At 34.4% G+C, this 15,874-nt stretch overlaps 1 protein-coding gene across 4 annotated transcripts in view; it reads left to right on the forward strand.

The window, feature by feature from the left end:
- Positions 1 to 15,874, forward strand: part of RAVER2 (ribonucleoprotein, PTB binding 2) — a 115,424-nt gene that overhangs the window by 71,659 nt on the left and 27,891 nt on the right. For all 4 annotated transcript variants that reach the window (XM_057527398.1, XM_057527394.1, XM_057527407.1 and 1 more), the window contains exons 10-11: positions 3,416 to 3,527; positions 4,899 to 5,035. In XM_057527398.1, the coding sequence (XP_057383381.1) occupies positions 3,416 to 3,527; positions 4,899 to 5,035 (249 nt within the window). The remainder of the gene's footprint in view (positions 1 to 3,415; positions 3,528 to 4,898; positions 5,036 to 15,874) is intronic.

Raw genomic sequence — 15,874 nt, forward strand, 5'->3', positions numbered from 1 at the left:
TTAATTTCTACATATCTGTGAATTTTCCAATATTCCTTGTAGTATTGATTCCTGGTTTCATACCATTATAGTCAGAACAATCCTTGATATGATTTCAGTACTCTTAAATTTGTTAAGACTTGTTTTGTGGCCCTACATATGATCTTTTTTTTTTTTTTTTTGCTTCTGTTTTTGATGTCATCTCTAAGAAATGATTGCCAAATCCAATGTTATGAAGCTTTTCACCTGAGCTTTTCTTTTAAGACTTTTATAGTTTTAGCTCTTACAATTAAGACTTTGATCCATTTTGAGTTCATTTTTGTATATGGTGTTAGGTAAGGGTCCACTTCATTCTTTTACGTGGATGTCCAGAATTCCAATCATTTTTGTTGAAAAGACTGCCTATCCCCATTGTACAGTTTTGACACTTACTGAAAATCAGTTAACTATATATGCAATAATTTGTTTCTGGGCTCTCTATCCTATTCTGTTGGTCTTTATGTTTGTCTTTATGCCAGTACCATACTGTTGAGACTACTGTAGCTGTGTAGTAAGCTTGAAAATTAGAAAGTATGAGCCTTCCATTATTGTTCATCTTTTTCAATATTGTTTTGACTGTTTGGGGTTCCTTGATGTGTCATATCTATTTTAGGATGGAGTTTTCTATTTCTGCCCAAAAAAGTTAGAATTTTGATAGGGATTATATTGAATTTGTAGATCACTTTGGTTAGTATTGACATTTTAACAATATTAAATCTTCCAATACATGAACATGGAATGTCTTTTCATTTATTTATGTCTTTACTTTCTTTCAGCAATGTTTTGTAGGTTTAAGTGTACAAGTATTTCTCCTCCTTGGTTCAGTTAATTCCTAATTACTTTATTCTTTTTGATGCTATTGTAAGTGGAAATTTAAAAAATTTTTCCTTTTGGATTGTTCATTATTAGTGTATAGAAACACAACTGATTTTTGCATGTTGATTTTATGTCCTGCGACTTTGCTAAATTCTTTTATTAGTTCTAACATTTTGTGCATGTGTGTGTATGTAATCTTTAGGATTTTCATGTCACCTGCAAAGAGAACTAATTTTACTTCCTCCTTTTCAGTTTGAAAGCTTTTTATTTTTCTTTTTCCTGCCTAATTGCTCTGGCTAGAACTTCCAATACTATATTGAACAGATGTTGTGAAAGCAGGTATATTTGTCTTTTTCTTGATCTTAGAAGAAGATCACCATTGAATATAATGTTGGCTTTTTGTTATGTTAGGGTAGCTTCCTTCTATTAATTGTTTGTTGAAAGTGTTTAATTTTAATCATGAAAGTGTGTTGAATTTTGTCAAATGCTTTTTTTGCATTAATTGAGATGATCATGCATTTCTTCCTTCAATCTGTTAGTGGGGTATACTACACTGAATGATTTTTGTATGTTGAGTCATTCTTGCATTCTAGGAAGAAATACCACTTGGTTATGGTGTATAATCCTTTTAATAATGTGCCAAATTTGGTTTGCTAGTATTTTTTTGATGATTTTTGCATCAATATTCATAAGGGATATTGTTTTGTAGTTTTCTTGTAGTGTCTTTCTGGCTTTGGTACCAGTGTAATACTGGTCTCATAGAATGAGTTAGGAGGCATTCTCTCTTCTTTAATTTTGTGGAAGAGTTTGAGAAGGGTTGATGTTAATTCCTTGTAGAACTTGGTAGAATTCTCCAGTGAAGCCATTTGGTCCATGGCTTTTCTTTGTTGAGAGACTCTGTATTTATTTATTTATTTAATTTTTGAGTTTTTAAAGTGATTCTCATGCATAGCTAGAGCTGAGAATCCCTGCTATGGATATAATCTGATTACTTTAGCAATTTGAGTACTTTAGAAACAAAATCAGAAACTTCTTTGCTGGCTACCTCTCCTTTACTCAATCACGGGATTTTCTCTAGGGTTCTGTCCCTTCTCATGCTATATGCTTTCCTTTGGCATATATCTAATGGTTTTAGCTCCCATTTGTAACCTTATGGTTCCATCTTAGACTTCTCTTGAACTATCTTATCTACTAGACTGAATTTCTTAAGGATAGTACCCCTGTCTTACTCATTTTAGTATTACCAATGCTTACCACAGTGCCTAGAGCATAGTAAGTATTCAGTATACACATATGAATGAATGAATACATCTTCATCTGTGATTTACATATCACAAGCAAATGTGGACTTTTGGGGGGCTTATGAAGATGTACAAGACAGCTTCCTCTGTCTAAATACAATAATATTGGCCAGATAAGGAACAAATGTAAGGAGCTTTGGCTCTCAAATATAGAAAGAAGCTCTTGAGATTATGCTTTCTTCATTCTGTTCAGGGAACAAAATAAAAGTTAATTTAAAAGAAAACATAGCTACTAGCATTAACCAACCTGAATTGTGTCTTATTTTAAAATCTTTACCATCCTAGAAAAGCAAAAATTCTGGCAGAATAATATGAAATATACTGAGGAATCAGCCCATGATTTCTTCTCCTTATCTTTCTGTTAAAGAAATACTAGAACCCTTACACCTAGTTATATAAAAATATACTGATATCGGGACTTCCCTGGTGGTGCAGTGGTTAAGAATCCGCCTGCCAGTGCAGGAGACATGGGTTCGAGCCCTGGTCCGGGGAGATCCCACATGCCACGGAGCAACTAAGCCAGTGCGCCACAACTACTGAGCCTGCGAGCCACAACTACTGAAGCCTGTGCGCCATAGAGCCCGTGCTCTGCAACTAGAGCAGCCACTGCAATGAGAAGCCCGTGCACCACAAGAGTAGCCCCAGCTCACCACAACTAGAGAAAGCCTGCACGCAGCAACGAAGACCCAATGCAGCCAAAAATAAATAAATAAATAAGTTTATTTTAAATATATATATACTGATATCATATATTTTCAATAAATATGAATTTCTAGGGTTATTATCTAAATGTTGAATTGGATTTTATTAAATCCATTCATTTTATTTGGTATTATTTTTAATACCAGAGATAAATAAGCTTTGCCTTTGTCATGTGGCTGTGGCCAAATATTAAGTAAATATCTTAATAAGTAAATGTTGATGATAGTATTTCTGAAAATAAGGTATGAGATTTGTTTCTTCTCGTGAACATGAATTCTCTCCTGGTTCAAATGAGAAGGTTGTACAGGATGGCCTTTAGTTCTCTTTCAGTTCTAAAGTTCTGTGGTTCTAGAATAGCTTTTTAAAACTAATTGGAAAAATAGTAGCAGGTGAAATGTGATCATTTTAATCAGTATCCAGAAATATTTCACAAATTTATAGCTTCAAACATTAGGTTTCACAAATTTTTATCATGCTAGACCAGATTTATTGAAGAAAAAGTATTTCTCTACTCTTCCTGCATTTTTATTTTCTTGTACCTCTTATTAAGCACCCACTCTCTTGTTTTTGATAAATAGGCTGCCTCTAAGAATCAGACTTCACTCTTGGGAGAACCACCGAAAGAAATTCGGCTCAGTAAAAATCCATACTTGAACTTAGCAAGTGTGTTGCCCAGTGTGTGCTTATCATGTAAGTAAGAGCTCAGTTATTAGTATTTTGGAGTTTTATTGAATAATTTTCGTAATGAGTTTTACTTTAATTTTTAACTTAATGGAAGCAAATAATGCCTATTAACCAATTAAAGCCCAAGTTATGACCCTAGTCCATAAATTGAAAGAATAACTAAATTAAAGCTTTTAAAATACATTCTATTTTATTTAAGGAAAACATCTTTTATAATATGTTATTAAGCATATAATCAATTTATTGAATTATTATGGAATCATGATTGAAAATAATTGGATTAAGGAATTATTTGGCAATACTATAATTCTTTACAATATATATAGAATCATATTTCTAAAATATGAAGTTTAAACCTCTGTGTTATCTAATATAGCCAGAGTATTTGCCAAATACCCTCCAATATGTTAGTTACTAATAATCGGCAGAAGTGGAATTCTCATTTACTCTTTTAGAGGCCCTCCTCAGGCCTTCATTTAGTAAATTAAAACTATTAATTCAAATATAGTTTTAAGAGAAAATCACAAGTGTGGTGTGCTCTACGCACTAAGATATTCACTACAACATTGGTTTTCAATAGTGAAACATTGGAAAGTGCCTTAATGGTCATCAATAGGGGAATGGTTAAATAGTTTGTCATAAAGTGGAATATATAATTGAGGGAGTGCTACATGTACTAATATGAAATGATCTCTAAAGCAAATGGTTAAGTGGAAGAAGCAAATGTGTGCATAGAATGATTCCATTTATGTTTATTTAAAGCTATGTATTCTTATATGCATGTATTTGAATGTGTAAATGCATAAAGTAAATCTGAGAAAATTAGTTCTAAACTGTTGCCTCTGGAAAAAAGAACAGAATTGAATGAAAAGAGGTGAAAGATAAATTTTGTTTTTAATATACATTCTTTGTATTTTATGAAGTATCCTCTTGAACCAAAACATTAATTTGTAATTAATTAATTAATTTGTAATTAAAAATTAAAAAATTTTTTAAAGCCAGAAAAAAATTTAATGTGCTTCTGGTATGCCTACTGTATTTTTATCTGATCTAAAAATTGATGGTTACAACTATTGCATTAATAAGAATGGTTAATTTACATTTCGTATGCCTTATTTCAGAGATTAGACATATACTTTTTAAATGTTTCCATCAAGATCATTTACCCATAGGGCAGGCTTCCATTTTCATTGTTTTAAACAAACGAGACAATATCACATACTATATATTTTTCCCTCAGGAGTAATAAATGTAGATATTTACTGGCAAACTAAAATTTGTGTTCTATTCGAGAATATGCTGAATTAATGGGTTTTGTACTCTGTAATTTATAATAAAACAACCTAACTGAAATATATGTATTGATTTTGCCTTAAGCCCCTGCAAGTAAAATCACTCTACAGAAGACTGGAATTGCAAGCAACATTCTGGATGCAATCTCTCAGGGAAATGAATCGCAACACTCATTGGAGAAGTGCATTGCTTATTCTCAGCCTTTTGGTGATTATGCACAGGTACATGATTCTCAGGTTTTGATGATATATAGAAAAATTGCTTCAACTATATACTGAGTTCACTGGATATGAAAATGTGATTCTTGTAATATCATAAGGAATTAAAATTGCACTGATCTATACAGTATTTCTTGCTCGCCATTTGGAATTTTAGGACATGTTCAGAAGATTGCTAAGTATAATTTTGCCTAGATATTTACATTGCATTGTTTACACCAGTGGTGAGCAAATGACAGAGCAAATCCAGCCCACAACCTGTTTTGTAAATAAAGTTTTCCTGGGATACGGCCACATCCATTTATTTGCACGTTGTCTATGGTGCGTTGTGCTACAACGGCAGAGTTGAGTAGTTACAACAGGTACTGTGTGGCCCACAGGATCAGATATTTACTCTCTGGCTCTTTACAGAAAAATTCTGCTGACCTCTGGTTTACACCAGTGTAGACCTGACTAAGAAACCCAAGGAAATGCCTCTGTTCTTCCCCACCGCTTGTGTATGTAGAGACATGATCATAACTAGCACTATTATGCTAACTCTTAAAACAATCAGTCAGTCAATAACATTAAAAGTATTACATTCAAAAGACACACTTTGTCATTACTTAAATATGTCCATTTCGCTTTGGCCTTTTCTCCTTCAGCTTATTCTTGGTGGCTTAAGCTAAGAGTGTATATCATGTTAGTAGTGTATGATTATGTAATCATGAGAGTCTTATAATTAACAATTCTGATTCTTTCTTATTTCTCAGAGCAGTCACCTTCTCAGCTCTTTCCTGTCTGGGGGAGCAATACCTCCACTTTGCTTTTCTTAGAGCAGCTGTGTTGGCTTCACCTGTCTCTAATAAACTTAGAAAAGAAAACCTATGCAAATTCACTTAGAACAATTGATGCCTGATTATGCTTTTGTGATAGGATACTAGAAACACAGGTCAAATGGATTCTGTAGAAATGGTAAAGCTGGATATAATGAAGTCTCTTATGTACCTGTGGAAAAGATGGAGGAATATGAATTGGAAGATGATGCAATTAGAAAGCAACATACCTATATTTAAGGAACAGTAATCATGAATTGATGCAATTTGGAAGGCATTTTCTTCTATGTTTCATAAAACTCCATCTTTGTTCCCTTATTTGTTAACATTTTAAGTAATGACTTAGATGAGAACATTAGTTATATGCTGATTATATTTACAAGTGACAAAAGGCAAAGAAATTATCAGAGATGTGTAAAATCATTCATAAATAATTTATAGTTGTGAAAATTAGAAACAACCTAAATTTCCAACAATCTATAAGACTGAATAAACAAATTATGTCATATTTTTATCAGGAAATATAATGCAGATATTAAAAATCATGTAAAACAATGTGTAAACACATGGTAAATTTTCATAATCTATTTTTAATCTTAAAAATTTATAAAATATAGTCCTGTGCAATTCTAATTTTTTGGGTTTTTTTTTACAAGGAACAAAATTTACTTTCATAAACAAGAGGAAGGACAATAAATTTTTAAAAACAGTTAAATGTGTGATTTAAGCTTTAAAAGTTATTTTTGTACTTTTTCATTTTTGAAATTTGTGTTGCTTTTCTCACTAGCAGTTTTGCTTGTTAGATTACTGTGTTTTATTATATACTTATATCCATAGAAAGACCTTTCCCATTTACTCATGGAGAAATTCTGTGATAAAGATGCCTTTGCATTGCCAGCCTTCCTCCTGCCTCTGCACTTGCTTAACCAGAGAAATTGTGGAGGTGTGCATCCTCTCTTGATTCAGTGTCTCCTTGGACATTCCCTGCTGTTTCCTCATGCTTGTTCATAAAGTGAGATTTGTTTTCTTTCCTTGTGTTCTTTCCTTATAACCTAAACTTAATTAAATGTTACTAATTGAATAACTAGTAAAAGTTGGTCATGCTTTAGGAATTCCTTCTATTTCCACTGTTAGAATGCAGGAAAAGGTCCAAGGAAAAGAAACCAAGGTTTATTTTCAACATTTACTATATGCTTTGTAATATAAACATTTGATCTTTTTAACAGTCTTGTGATATCTAAATGACCACTTCCATAATACAAGTGGAAAAGCATAAAGGGGTAAATAATCTTTCAAGTTTATGCAGTTAGTAAAGGATTTCTCTGATTCCAAAATCCACATTATTTTCCTTATACCATGGAGAAATTTCTTCAGGCATGAAAGTAGTGTCTTATAGAAACGGGTTGTTTGCTTTGTACTAGCAACTGTGCATGAGCATTAGGAGAGATGGCTGTGTCAAAATATAAATGGATATAATACTCTTTATTTCCAATAAAACTATCACATTTAAAAATCCTAATTGGCATTCTAGTATTGGTGAAGCTACTTGTATCAGATTATCCTTCCTGCAGATAACGGTTATTAAAATTGTATCAAATATGAAACAAAAACATTTGAAGGCCCTGAAGAATGACCAAAAGCAGGCAGAAACTGAAGGGGAGCCAGTCCTTGAAAGAGGAAAACTGCATTGGATGAGATTTATGTTTCTGTGGCTTTTTGCCTAACACCATCCCACCCCACTGCCAGTCTATGCAGAAAGATGCAGTCTTACCAGCTGATGGAGTCAGAGGACAGAGCTCAGGACTGTTCAGGCTGGAAAGTAAGGGGGAAATCTCAGAAAAATCTCTGTGTAAACTCAGCCCAAATACACTTGACTGACTTTTGAACTTTGTGTGAGGGAGACTCCAGGGGACCTGGTGTCAAACACCAGATGGAAGACTAAAGAACCATGAAGAGACTCAATTCCTTTCCAGCACAGAGGAGATAGTTTGGAGTTTGAGTTCATAAAAGTTGACTCCTTCTCAGCAAAGATCAACAGCCTTCAGAGGAAGGTTATACAATCCACAGTATCTATGAATATATCATCCACAATGTTCAGTAAACAAAAATAATTAGAAAGTTGAAAAAACAAGAAAATGTGACCCACAATTAAGGGGATAAGCAATTAATAGAAACTGACCCCAAGATGAACCAGATGTTGGTATTAGTAGACAAAGACTTAAAACAACTATTATAAACAACTATTATAAACAGGACTTAAAGGAAATAAAGTAAAAATGAACGGATGGGGAATTTCAGGAAGAAACGTAAACTTAAAAAAGAATAGAAACTCTAGAACTAAAAAGTACAGTATCCACCCAAAAAAATACACTAGATGGGCTTAGTAGAAGTTTGGAGAAAGCAAGAAAAAAGGTTCAATTAATATAAAGACAAGTCAAAAGAAATAATTCAGTCTGAAGAACAGAGAGAACGAGGTTGAAAACCAATAAACAGATCCTCAGGGACCTACGGGACAATATAAAGCAGTCTAAAATAAGTGTAATTGAGTCCCAGAAGGAGAGGAGAAAGATAATTGGGCATAAAATATTTGAAAAAATAATGATAAAGCATTTCCCATGTTTGCTTTAAAAACCTTACAGATTGAACAGAGTCAGAGAACTCCCCTGCAAAGCAGGATAAATAAAAACAAAATATTATGTTGGCACACCAGTTAATATGCTGAAAACCAAAGTTATAAAGAAATTATCTTGAAAGCCATCAGATAAAAATAATGCATCTTATCTCAAGCCAGTTTCTCAACTTTGGCACTGTGGACATTCTGGGCTGGATCATTCTTTGTTTCAGTGGGGCTGTGCTCTACATTGTAGGATGTTTAGCAACATCCTTGTCCTGCACCCACTAGGTTGCCCCTCACTGAGTATAATTGTGATTAAACAACTGGTAACTATGTGGGTAAATAAAAAAGACTATATATCTTCTCTTTTCTTAATTTATTTATTAAAGTTAATTAAACACAAAATTGTAACATTGCATGGTGCGGCTTGTAATGTGTGTAGATATAACACATTTGACAACAGTAGTACAAAGGACAGTATGAGGTGAATGAAATTGTTTGTGGGGTAATTACATTTTACCTGAAGTAGAAAAATATTAACTCTTGAGTAGACTGTGATAAGTTATGGAATGTATATTGTAATCCATAGAGCAACCATTACAAAATTCAAAAATTATAGCTAAAATGTCAACAGTTTAATTGCAATGGAATTCTAAGAACATTTGATTAAACCAAAAAAGAAAAAATGTCAGGAAAGGAAAAACACTAATTAGGATGAATAGAAAACAAATAGATAAGTGGTAAACCTTGATTGAATGATAATGATAGTTAAGTGAAAATTTACTACATCCTCTAATTAAAACAGAGAGATTGTCAGAGCAGGCAAGAATGTACACTTCTACCACTTCTATTCAACAACATAAACTTGGAGGTTTTAGTCAATGAAACAAGGTTTAAAAAAAGGTATGAAATAGGAAAGGAAAAGTAAAAATGTCTCTCTTTGCATATGACATGCCTGTTTACATGAAAAAGCCTTAAGAATCTAAAAAGCAACCACTAAATATAATAAGTAAACTTTGCTAGGTCACAAGATAGAAGGGCAATATACAAAAAATGAATTGTATTTCTACGTACTAGCAGCAACAGTTGGAAAATAAAGTTTAAAAAGAATTTCCATTTATAGTAGCACCAAACATGAAATACATAGTGATAAATTAAGAGAAGATTTGTAAAAACTCTACAATGATAACTATAAAACAATGCTGAGAGAAATTAAAGAAGATGCCTATGAATGGAGTGCTATACCATGCTCATGAATTGGAAGACTTAGTATTGGTATGATGTCAGTTCTTCTCCTCAAATTGATCTAAAGATTCAGTGCAATCTCAACGAATTTCTCAGCAGCCTTTTTCTAAAATAGAAATTGAAAAGCTGATTTTTAAAATTTATATTGAAATGCAGCGGAATTACTCTACCCAAAACAGTCTTTACATAAAAGAACAAAATTGGAGGACTTCTTCTACATGACTTCAAGATTTATTATAAAGTTATAGTAATCAAGACAGTGTGGTGTTGGCATAATGATAGGCAAATGGATCAGTAGAATAAAATAGACCCATACTTAAATGGTAAATTGATTTTGGACACAAATTTCAAAACAGTCCAATAGGTAAAAAATACAAATATTGTTAGAACAACTGATTATCAATATTGGAAAATATGAACCCTGACTCTTGCCTCACACTCTAAATTTAATTTGCAATGCATCATAGGCCTACATGGAAAATCCAAGCCATAGATAACATCAACCAAAATGGCATAATAAGAACCTTCAAACAGTGTCTCCTCCATAAAGGCATCAATAAGGCAGGCAGGAATGATCAGAATAAACTTTTACAGAACTCTGGATATTAGCTAAAGGCAAGAAGCAACCAGGGGAGTATTTAGTCAAGAAAAATGTCTGAATATTGGTAAAAACAGCTAGCTTTATGGTCTTTTAGCCAATCCAATTCCTGTTTTCCTGTCTCTTTCCGACAGCCCATAATCATAGTAAAAAACCAGGAAGCTGGTATCCACCAGTGTGGGCAAGAAAGGGTTGGAGCTCCACAAAGCCTCTTTCCCAGGGAACTATTATTTGACCTCTCTGCCGGTTCCCAGGAAGGACCCCACTTGCAAGGCTATTTTCATTTGACCTGACTCAGAGCTTGCCCTCAGGGGAGTTTGTTGAAAACATTTAGAGGAAATTGTTTAACTTTGTGGCTGCCTGAGGTGCTAGATAATATTTGGGGCAAAAAATAGGCTAACCAAAAAGCGTTAAAGGAAACATTGGGGTATGAGATATCCACAGGGCCTTTGAAAAGCTCTGACGTATCCTGGGAATCTTACAAGGCCATGCACACATGTAGGATTGTGCACGTGCTTGGGAAGAACCCAAGAAGGCCCTAAGCTGTCACTTGCAGAAGTGAAGGCTAAGGCAGAGTTGTCGGCTGCCTGGCTGAGTGTTGAAGGCTTGGCCCAACACACACATGGCAAAGTCTCAGAGACTTACTGGTTCCAGGTCTTAGGTGAATCATTAGGTGACCACTAAGCTGATGGAGTAGTCTTCAGTTACCACTCATAACAAAGGATACACCCTTAACATAATTACTTCAGAAAAGTCACTAAACAACCAGCAATAACAAATTTTGAAGGGGGAGTACAAACTGATTTCCAGAGTTGCCACATTATATCAGTTTTCAACAAAAAATCATGAGACATGCAAAGAAATAAGAAAGTATGGCTCATAAACAGTGGGAAAAGCAACCAATAGGAACTGTTTCTAAGGAAGCCCAAACATTGGACCTATTAGATAAAGATTTAAATCACCTATTGTAAATATGTTCAAAGAATGGAAGAAAACCACATCTAAAGAACTAAAAGAATGTGAGAACAGTGTCTCACCAAATAGAAAGTATCAATATGGCAACAGGACTTATAAAAAAGGACCAAATAGAAATTCTGGATTTGAAAAGCATAATAATTGAAATGAAAAATTCACTAGGGCAGAGTAGCAGATTTGAATAGGTGGAAGAAATAACCAACAGATTTGGAAGATAGGTCAGTTGAGATTATCCAGTCTGAAGAATAGAAAGAATGAAGAAAAGTGAACCATAGCAAGTGTTGAGGAGGATGGAGAGAAATGAGTACCCTCATGCATTGCTAGGGGTGAGGGGAGTGTGCAATGGTGCAGCTGCTTTGGAAAACACTTTGGCAGTTCCTCAAAATGTTAAGCACAGAGTTACCATATGACCTAGGGCATAAACCTTAGAGAACGGACATATATGTCTACATATAAACCAGTACTGTACATGAATCTTCATAACAGCATATTTATAACAGCCAAAAAGAGAAACAACCCAAATGTCCATCAGTTGGTGAATGAATAAACAAAGTGTGGTATATCCGTACAGTGGAGTATTACTCATCCATAAAAGGAATGGAGTACTGATCTTTGTCACAACATGGATGAGCCTTGAAAGCATTATGCTGCATGAAATAAGCCAGATACAAAAGGTCACATATGATGCCATTTATATGAAATATCCAGAATAGGCAAATCCTTAGAGAAAGTAAACAGATACTGGTTACTATAGGGGCCAGGAGAAGTGGGAGTTGGGGGGTGTCTTCTGGAGTGATGAAAATACTCTGGAATTAGATCGTGGTGATGGTTGCACAACCCTATGAATATCGACAAATATTGAACTCTAATTTAAAAACATAAGCCTTAACTGTACTAAATAGAGGGTAGCATTTCCAGGCGTTGTTTTAGAGATCTTAAAATTATCTAATGATAAACAAGCGAGTTAAATCAATTATTCCAGATCTAGTTCTTTTTTTTTTTTTTTTTTTTTTTTTTATTAGCCGCACTGCGCAGCTGTGGGATCTTAGTTCCCTGACCAGGGATGGAACCCATGCCCTCTGCACTGGAAGCACAGAGCCCTAACCACTGAACTGCCAGGGAAGTCCCCAGATCTAGTTCTAGTTAGAAACCAGTTTCAAATGGGCTGCTCCTCCCATTTCTCTGGTTGATTATAGTAATTAGTGAGAATTGCCATTGAGCTGCAGTTATTTATTTTCTCAACAACTGCATTTCTCAAATGTTTGAACTGTTACTGAGAAAAGTTAAACCAGAAATAGATGTAGCTGTTTAAAATTTTGTTGTGCACACTCTTCACAGTGATAATAGCATATATAATCCTGTTAGCTTGAAAGTACAAGTGGAGTTTGAAAAGTCAGGTTCTGAGGTGGAGATAAATAGGTACATCTGTGTAATACAGTTGGAAGAAGCCCACCTTAAGGGAGAAGCCTTTGAGCCAATTTATTAAATATTTTTTAAACACTAAATCTAACATCTAACTATAATCTATGAAAAACAAGACATTCCTCCCTATTAGTAATGTAGGTAAAATAGGTAAAATTTCCCTTAAGTAACTTTTGTTTGACATAGACATTAGTTCTAATAACATAAAGAGTAATGTGAGAACTATTTTAGCTATTTCATATCTTTTTAAGTCGTGGTTTTGGGTTTTCATTTGACACTTGCCATTAATGGGTAGCTGGTATGCCCTGCATTAGGGATGGCACTGTCTACTTGCATGTTGTACTCTTCTGTTGCCCTTGGTTACAGGGATCTTTCCTGCCGGGAAGCTGACTACCTGTTCCAGGGAATCAACCACAAAATGTACGATGAGATGGTATGATGAGGGAAGAGGAAACAAAAACAAAAAAATGAACAAAAAGGCCTGGCAATGCTTAGTCCTTTAATATAGCTCCTGATGCTGCCACCTACTGGGCAAATAATGCAGAGAGACTTGCCAAAAAGAGTTTTGTGTGGTCTGTGATAGATCCGAATCTTGTGACAAGCACTAGTTATAAGAAATATTTTTTAAAACCCAAACTACTTTAACCAGTAACTATGGGACCACAGATTATATTAGCTCTAGACAGTAACTTGGGAAGTACATTAAAAAATGATTTTTGCTAAAAACTAGAATTAAGGAAAGCAAATTGTTGAAATGTATTTAAAGTTACCATCATTACTTTAAAATCTTTGTTTAGAAGCCAAATCAGTCTTTTAAGTGTTCAAAAAAACTCTACAAAAGAATAGTATACAGTATGAATAAATCTGAAGAGAGTTCTGAATTGCTATTCTGACATGTTTAATGTTTCAAAGGATTTTAATGTTGTGTTTTGATTTTTTAAAAGATGATTAAACATACTTAAATCTAAGATATATAATTTGTACAACTTGATATACTCAAACTGGTTAGGTGATGATCAAATTTTACTTTTTTAAAATGTAGTACAATACCTGTTGGAGGATCAGTCTTTAAATTGAAAGTTAAGGCTTAAAATTACTCATATGAAGAAAGGCAAGTAGCTGAGAGGCAAAAGTTAACATGAAAATTGAAAACATCTATGCATATGTATAAAAGAAAGACATTTTATTGTTAGTTTTATTATTAATGTCACAAAATGAAGCATGTTGGTTTTAAAACATTTTTTAAACAATGGGAATAAAAATAAATAAAATTTTAAATAAAATTTTAGAAATGAACTGTTTAATGCAGAAAAGATAATCAAATTAATTCTTATTTCTTCAGGTATGAAGGCTAAAAGCTAGATTTGAAATTATAAAAAGGGATATTAGGGGTCTGATTCAGATTTTAGATGAACTAGTGCAGTTGGTCATTTCAGGTTTTCCATCCCATCTAACTCCACTCGAGACAAGACTTAGAAAAGATAAAGTAGGGCTAAAGGTGAAGGTGACACTGAGGAGTCCTACAAAGAGGCAGAATTTTCTGAAAACCAATTTGATTTTGTATTTAGGAAGTTACATGCCAAGTGGTGACATTTCTTTAAGAAGAGCATTAATGGTGAAGGAATATCTTTAATTAGCACTGGTAGTAGATGAGCCTAATCAAATTCACACTCAACATTAACATATCCCAAAGGAATCTCCCTGAGGAATATTCAAGATTCCATTTTCTCAAATTCTTATGAGCACTTTTAAAATAAGCCTTCGATTCAGTTATTGAAGTGAGCTTAAAAATTGAGCTTGAGATACATTGTAAGTATTAAACTTTGGCCATCACATGGAAATAAAAGTTAGTCTACATTTACATGAAGATAAAGAGATGTGCTTTAATAAAAGGAAGAAAATGGGATTTCTTTTTTAATCCAAAAATAAAATGGCAGGTGCATAGTTACAGAATGGGTTTCATAGTAAATATGTGCAAATTTTGGATTTTGAAAAATAAGGCAGGGCTTCCCTGGTGGTGCAGTGGTTAAGAATCCGCCTACCAATGCAGGGGACACGCGTTCGAGCCCTGGTCCAGGAAGATCCCACATGCCGCGGAGCAGCTAAGCCCGTGCGCCATAACTACTGAGCCTGCGCTCTAGAGCCCGTGAGCCACAACTACTGAGCCTGCGTGCCACAACTGCTGAGCCCGTGCTCTGCAACGAGGAGCCACCTCAATGAGAAGCCTGTGCACCGCAACGAAGAGTAGCCCCCACTCACTGCAACCAGAGAAAAAGCCCACACGCAGCACCGAAGACCCAACGCAGCCAAAAATGAAATAAATAAATTTATTTTTAAAAATTAAAAAGAAAAATAAGGCAGATTAGAATAATGACAAGAATACTAAAGTGAGAAAAATTGGGTTGGATTCATAGCCCTACTATTGCATAGCCTGTGATTTTAGCCAAGCCACATAAGTTTTCTGAGCTTTTGTTTTCTCATCTCTTCAATGGAGGTAATAATTCCCTCCCTGCCTACTGCACAGGTCAATGATACAGTGTAGGACATCATCAAATTACATGTTATCAATTCTTACCTCTCCAAATGTACTATGGTTTGGCTATTTGGTTGGTCTGATTTCTACCTGAATACTAGACATGCAGAACTAGGGTATTACAGCTTCTCTCAGTGTCTTTCCTTTCTTTATTCCCTTCAAAGCATAAGTGCCCATTGAAATTGTTTTTTTCAGATTTTCAAAGTATACCACTCTGTTCTTTCTCATCTGTAAATTCCTTGTAAATTTTAACCAAAATTTTGAATCACATATATATAATCTGTGTGTTTGCCCACATGCATATATCTAACAGCATGGGCAAGTTCAGTGGCCTCCTGGAGAGACCTTCTAATGCCTATCTCCTTTGTTGCCACATTTTTTATGAAGCTGCTTACTAATCTGCAAATTCCAAGATCAAACATATCATTCCCTGTTTATAATTAATCAGGCATTAGCCTGGCATTCCAGCCCCTCCACGATTGAAGCCAGCTTGCCTTTCCAGCCTCATTTGCCACTATTCTCCTCCATGGACCAGCCACGGTGTCCCATCACAGGCCCATGATTTCCTGCCATCTGCCTTTGTCAGGCATTTACTTTCTCCTAAAAGGGTCATTCCATGTCTCCTCCTGTCCATATCTGA

This window comes from Balaenoptera acutorostrata, chromosome 1 (assembly GCF_949987535.1).
Source record: "Balaenoptera acutorostrata chromosome 1, mBalAcu1.1, whole genome shotgun sequence".
Lineage (NCBI taxonomy): Eukaryota > Metazoa > Chordata > Mammalia > Artiodactyla > Balaenopteridae > Balaenoptera > Balaenoptera acutorostrata.